This window comes from Impatiens glandulifera, chromosome 7, assembly GCF_907164915.1.
Source record: "Impatiens glandulifera chromosome 7, dImpGla2.1, whole genome shotgun sequence".
Taxonomy (NCBI): domain Eukaryota; kingdom Viridiplantae; phylum Streptophyta; class Magnoliopsida; order Ericales; family Balsaminaceae; genus Impatiens; species Impatiens glandulifera.
The window spans coordinates 18,486,371-18,493,690 of record NC_061868.1 but is presented as its reverse complement, the minus strand read 5'-3'; the positions used below and the strand labels follow the sequence as shown (position 1 = coordinate 18,493,690).

At 24.4% G+C, this 7,320-nt stretch overlaps 1 protein-coding gene across 1 annotated transcript; it reads left to right on the top strand.

The window, feature by feature from the left end:
• The first annotated feature begins 750 nt into the window (after nucleotides 1–750).
• On the top strand, nucleotides 751–2,956 carry LOC124910315 (equilibrative nucleotide transporter 3-like). The gene is made up of 9 exons (XM_047450943.1): nucleotides 751–943; nucleotides 1,033–1,137; nucleotides 1,262–1,417; nucleotides 1,509–1,652; nucleotides 1,750–1,855; nucleotides 1,948–2,126; nucleotides 2,210–2,370; nucleotides 2,443–2,701; nucleotides 2,778–2,956. The coding sequence occupies exons 1-9, from the start codon at nucleotides 902–904 to the stop codon at nucleotides 2,883–2,885; spliced, it is 1,260 nt and encodes a 419-aa protein (XP_047306899.1). The 5' UTR covers nucleotides 751–901; the 3' UTR covers nucleotides 2,886–2,956.
• The last annotated feature ends 4,364 nt before the right edge of the window (nucleotides 2,957–7,320 follow it).

The window sequence follows — 7,320 nt, the reverse complement described above, 5'->3', positions numbered from 1 at the left end:
ACAATCCGACTCAAATATTTATTAGTCTCACATACATATTCAAATTAACCACAACTCTCGACCTGATAATTCAGACACTTTGAAAATTAATTACTTAAAAAATTAAACTTATATTGTTAAAATGTCTTACGTTAATCAAATTTGTTATTGAATTTAAAATATAAAATCTTATTTGACTAGTTAGTTAAAGTATTGTACTTGTTTATGTTAGGTTGCAAGTTCGAAATATTTTATTTTATTTATAGGCGGACAATCCGAACACTTTAAAAATTAAACATCATTTTATATATATATATATATATATATATATATATATATATATATATAGTTTTGAAATAAAATAGTTAATTTAGATAATGAAACACTACTAAAAAAAATCTATTATTGTAATTACTAAATTTGGAAAGAAATTTTTTATAATTTAATTAGAAATAAATAAATATAATAAAAATATTAAAATATAAAAATGAATTATGAAAGAATAATAGATATATATAAAATTAACTATAGAATAATAGATATATATCCATTTTATATATATAAAAAGAGAGATTATAAAAAAATATAAATATTTATATATAAATTAACACAAGAGATATATATAAAATGGATAAATATAGCTTTTATAGCCGAAATTATAATCCGAATCAATCTAAACCTAAAAAGGGTAATTCTTTCTTCATCCTTTCATAATAAAGCTTCGTGAGATCTTAAAAATTGTTTTGTTTTTCAAACTAAAGCTTTCCAGTCTCCATAACTATTTGATTAGAACACGATGAAGAATATATTATAAACATTGGCAAACGGAAGACGTTGATTTCATGACTGATTGTGTGCTTTCAGTGATATAGTGTGAACTTTTGCCGACTCACGTTTGGTTTTCTGACAGAGGAAGTAAACCATGCCTTTGAATGATGCAAATGACGATTCAGATAAATCCAAGGTCCACTCTTGATTCTTTCACTTTTTTTTCTTTTTTTTTTTATGTTTTGAAAGAGGATTCTAAAATGTACCCTAATCCTCGAATGACAGGGTAAATATGTAGCAATAGTGGTATGTTGGTTTCTTGGAATTGGTTGTCTATTCTCTTGGAATAGCATGCTTACTATTGAAGATTACTATGTAGCCTTGTTTCCGGTAATTCATCTTCCATTGCTTAGAATGTGTCATGTGATTTTGATGATTTCCTCACACAGATGGTTTTGTTTTTGATTTTTCAGAAAGATTCATATGACTAGTATTTTGTTTTGATTTTGTGCAGAAATATCATCCTTCCAGGGTACTTACCCTTGTATATCAGCCATTTGCAGTTGGTACTATTTCAATTCTAACATATAATGAGGCAAAAGTCAACACAAGGAGAAGGAACCTATTTGGATATTCACTTTTCTTTGTAGCTACCCTTTTGATTTTAGTTGTAAGTAACGATATCATAGTTCATTATTTAAAAGTTCTTCAAGTTTGTTACAATTTGTGACAGTTTGCCTAGTTCTTTTTTCTTGTTCTAGTTGGATTTGGCAACGTCTGGGAAGGGAGGTATTGGTACTTTTATAGGAATATGCGTCATAAGTGGTGCATTTGGTATTGCAGACGGTCATGTTCAGGGTGGAATGGTTGGAGATCTTTCGTTCATGCATCCTGAACTAATTCAAGTTTGTATTTTTCGTTAATTTCTCACATACTTTGTTTGCAGTTGCGTTTAGCTTCACATTTCTGATTTTTTTTTTCATGATTTCTTGAATTATACAGTCTTTTCTTGCTGGTTTGGCTGCATCTGGTGCTATAACATCTAGCTTGAGGTTAATTACAAAGGCTGCATTTGAAAATTCTCAAGATGGACTTCGAAAGGGAGCTAGTAAGAATAAAAATACATTAAAATGATTGCTTAACTGAAGAAGCTTGTATACATTATAGCATGCTTGATTGCTTGTCATCTCTCTGTTGCAGTTTTGTTCTTCGTCGTCTGCACGTGTTTTCTGTTATTTTGTGTATTCTTGTATGCATTTGTGTACCCAAAGTTGCCAATTATAAGGTATTACCGATCCAAAGCAGCCTCTGAAGGATGTAAAACCGTTTCAGCTGATCTTGCTGCTGGTGGGATTCTTACATCTGATTTTGAAAAACAAGTACGGTTTCACTAATAGTGATGCAAAACCCATTCATCCTCTGAAACTCAATTTTGTTATGGTTATGGCTAAACTCATTTCAGGCAGAAGAGAATCCTCAACCATGCCAACCACAGAGCAACAAAGAATTGTATCTGAAAAACATAGATTATGCAATAGATATATTCTTGGTATATGCACTTACATTGTCGATTTTCCCTGGATTCTTATCCGAGGATACTGGATCACACAGTTTAGGAGAATGGTTAGCAAAAATTATTTTAAAATGATATATTTTTCTTGATGTGAATTTATATTATATGTGAATTTCGTTTAGGTATGCGCTGGTTTTGATAACTATATACAATGTATGTGATCTTATTGGGAGATACTTGCCTCTTCTGAATTGGGTGAAAATGGAATCACGGAAAGGTCTTATGACAGTGACCTTTTCCCGGTTCTTGCTAGTTCCAGCATTCTATTTCACTGCTAAATATGGTGATCAGGGTTGGATGATATTGCTCACCTCCATTTTGGGGTTGAGTAATGGTTACCTAACCGTTTGCATACTCACAACTGCTCCAAAAGGCTACAAGGTTAGTTTACTTGTTGATACGTTTTTGCAGCTTGGATAATACTCGGGTTTGTAAACTTTAATTTTTATTTTTTCAGGGTCCGGAGCAAAATGCTTTAGGTAATATGCTTGTGATGTTTCTTCTTGGAGGTATATTTGCAGGGGTAACCCTTGATTGGTTGTGGCTCATTGGCAAAGGTTGGTGAATGCAAGTTTAAGCTAAAAAAAATAAGGGAAGAATGCCAATTTTACAAATTAAGTTGTAAGAAGGTGTCAAATTTACTTATTAAGTATCAAAATTCTATTTATATGTATGAACTTGTCAAAAAATATCAAATATATTTAAAATAACAGAAATGTTAAAAATGTTAAACCGCTTTAAAAATTTTGCCACATGTAATATCAACATATTTTTTATTTTTTTAAATTTACATTACTATAATTATTTTTTATTCAAACAAAACATTAAAATCTTTTCTTATTTATTTTTTCTCTCTTTTTACCCTCACAATTTACCATTTTCTTTAAACATTTCTCTCTTCATTTCTCCATCGAGTAATTTTATTACTAATAAGAATATTTAATTAATTAATTATAAAATTGTTCTAAAAAGTAACTAGTTATTAAGATAAGACTTTGCCACATGACTGACAATTTAGGATTCAGGACGATTTAGGATTCAACCAATGAATGTTTCAACCAATGACAGGATTCGACCAATGAATGTTTCAACCAATGACGATGATAGTTTAAGGTTTAACTGAGAAAGACTTGGATTTGGAGGTTACGTCTGGGAGCTGATAAAGTTTAACAGGGTAAGTATTATGAAAAAACTAAAATTAAAACAAGGGTAAGTATTATGAAAACTAAAATTAAAACAAGTCGGTTAAGGGAGATATTAAAAGGAGATTTTACCTTTATTCAGCATTGTCCACTGAGATAAAGATTTAGGGTTCGACTAATGAAGAGTTTGGCCACAAAGTCTAAAAATTAGAAAAAAAAATGGAGAGTGTAGAGGGACTAGAGAAAGTAAAAATAAGTTTTGTTTGAATGGAAAAATAATTAAAGTAATGTCAATTTAAAAAATAAAATAGGTGGATATTAAATGCGGCAAAAATTTTGAGGCCGTTTAATATTTCTGTTATTTTAAATATATTTGACACTGTTTGACAAGTTCATAATATAGATAAATAAAATTTTAATACTTAATAAATAAATTTGACACCTTCTTACAACTTGGTGTGTAAAATTAGCATTCTTCCCCAGAAAATAATGATCTTATTTGAAAGAGTATATATTTATTTTTATTATTTTTCTCCATTCTCAATATTTACATTTTCTCTCTTAAATATTTTATTTGAATATGATGCATTTAATATTTTTTTTACAACTTTTATTATTAGAAAACACTTATTAATTTTTCTCTTTAATTTTTTATTTTTATAAAAATTCTTTTTTAAATTATTATACATGTCACCCTACATACATTTTAATTATTTTTCTCAATAATTTATTTACTTTTATTTTTTGTAAAAAAATCTATATTAGAGACTATGTTGGAAAAAAAAGAACTTCTAAACTAAAAATTTGTTTTATATTTTTTTTCTTTTTATTTATTAATTTGTTTTATATTTGAATTTATTAATTAATTTATATAATTTTAAAAGTAATAATTGAAAATTAATAAATTAATAATATAAGAGAGAATAAGAAGTTAAATATAAAAATTATTAAGAAATAATAAAAAGGATGAATAAATTAAATTAATAAAATATATAAAAATATATTTTTAAAAAATATATATTAAATTATATATATATATATATATATTATTTTATAGAACTGTTATTTTGTTAGTTTTCTTATTTTTTCTTAAAAATTTCTTCTTTTCTCTATTTCATCTTTTTCTAAGATTTATTAAAAATTCAATTCAACTACATCATAATATTAGAAGTTAAATATAAAAATTAAATATAAAAATTATTAAATAATAATAAGAAACTGAATAAATCAAATTATTAAAGTTTATAAAAGAAAATATCTTTTAAATATATATATATATATATATATATATATATATATTATTAAACTGTTATTTTTTTTTTAAGTTCTTATATTTCATCTTTTTATAAGATTTATTAAAAATTTAATTCAACTAGATCATAATATTAGAAGTTAAATATAAAAATTATTAAGTAATAATAAGGATAATGAATAAATGAAATAAATAAAATTTATAAAAGAAAATATTTTTTAAATACATATATATATTAAATTATATATACATATATTTTTCATTAAACTGTTATTTTTTTAAGTTCTCTATTTTATTTCATTTTAAAAGTCTTTTTTTATTTTATATTTTATCTTTTTATAAGATTTATTAAAATTTAATTCAACTAGATCCTAATATTAGAAGTTAAATATAAAAATTATTAAATAGTAATAAGGAGAAAGAAATAAATCAAATTAATAAAATTTATAAAAGAAAATATTTTTCAAATATATATATATATATATTAAATTATATATATATATATATTTTATTAAACTGTTATTTTTTTTTTAAGTTTTCTATCTTATTTTTTTTTTAAAGTTTTTTCTTTTTTTATATTTTCTTTTTTTATAAAATTTATTAAAAATCTAATTCAACTAGATCATAATACTAGACCATAATATTAGAAGTTAAATATAAAAATTATTAAGTAATAATAAGGAGAATAAATAAATTAATTAATAAAATTTATAAAAGAAAATAATTTTCAAATATATATATATATATATATATATATTAAATTATACATATATATATATATATATATATTTATTAAAATGTTATTTTTTGTAAGTTCTTTATTTTATTTTTTTTTAAAAGTTTATTCTTTTTTTTACATTTTATCTTTTTATAGATTTATTAAAAATTTAATTTAACTACATCATAATATTAGAAATTAAATATAAAAATTATTAATTTAAGGAGAATGAATAAATTAAATTAATAAAATTTATAAAAGAAAATATTTTTCAAATATATATATATATATTAAATTATACATATTATATATATTTTATTAAACTGTTATTTTTTTTAAGTTCTCTATTTTTTTTTAAAGTCTTTTCATTTTTTATATTTCATCTTTTTATAAGATTTATTAACATTTTAATTTAACTAACACATAATATTAAAATTTACTCTTGATTTTTCTTTTTATCTTGAATATTAGTAATTTGAGTTTTATTTATTAATTTGTAGTTTATGTTAAATAATTTATCTGATAAGATCAAATTTCAAATGAAATAAATATTTATAATAAAAAAATTAAAGAGAGAGATATTATTAAATATATTTTCACAATAATAAAAAGTTGAAGAGTGACATGTCTAATTTAAAATTAAAAAGAGAGAAAATATTACGTATCATATTTCTATGGTCACATTCGATACCTCGTTCATTATAATTTTCTGCTCTCCAAACAATTACTCTATTTGAAAATACTTGTGTTTCTTTATTTAGACTTGGTTAAGAAACTTCATTAAAAATATGAATCTTGTGCTAAATAGATTTAATTTTTAATGTTATTCCATTTAGATTAACATTAAGACAGTGTTTTCAAATGAAATATATGAATATGTTACTCAATTGCTTACTTAGCATCCAATAACCATGAGAAGAATGACGATTCAAAGCAAGCTCCGGATAATCAGAATGATTTCAAACACTTATATTTTTGTTTAGCATATAGTTAGCTGATTTTTAGCAATAGATATTACTTTTAGCATGTAAACCTAATGCAATTGTTTTGTTCATTCATTAAAATACAAAATTAGCTATGTTTCTACAACCCTTAATTTGTTACAAACAAACAAAGACATCCCCTCTTCTAGCCTAGTGACAACAAGAGGTGGATATCCCCAAGGCCTCCATGAGGTCCTGAGTTCGAGCCCGTCAGGCGACAAGTTCTGCGCCTGGTTAATTGGTTAAGTATGTTTGCGGACTATGTACTTAACCCGCGGGGATTAGTCGCACTCCATAGGAGTAGCGGAACCCAGCGTTCTAAAAAAAAAAAAAAAAACAAGTTACAAAGAGTTAACTCTATTTGTTTTCATGCTTATGATAGTTGAACTGTTCTTGAAAATTTGGATAAAATACATATTTGGAAACATATTTTTTCTTTTCCTGATTTCGAAATTGACCCAATACTCGAGTCTGACTTGTGGTTACTGTTATGATGCATATTGACGATTTTTTCCTAGGGTACATTGGCTATTTGTGTTTGCTGCTTCTTAACCAATAATTTAGAAGGTGTATCTATAGGTTATCTCAAATGAATTTTTTATTTTAACCCAATAGAATAATTCAAGTTTATGTACATGGAAAAAAATGAATTTCAAATAAATAAATATATTTTCATTTTTATTAAAGTTGTTTTTTTCAATATATGCTAGGGGCCCAAGAATGATGACCTTAATTCTTTCCTTGTTTTATGTAACATATTCCTATTGAAATTAAAAACTTACAAGAAACTAAGCCTGTAAAAAGAAAATAGATTTGTTTACTAAAATTTTAATTTCTAATACTTCTAACTGTCCATATTGGGGGAAATCGGGGAGTGTATTTAATATGTCCGTTTTGTTTTACTT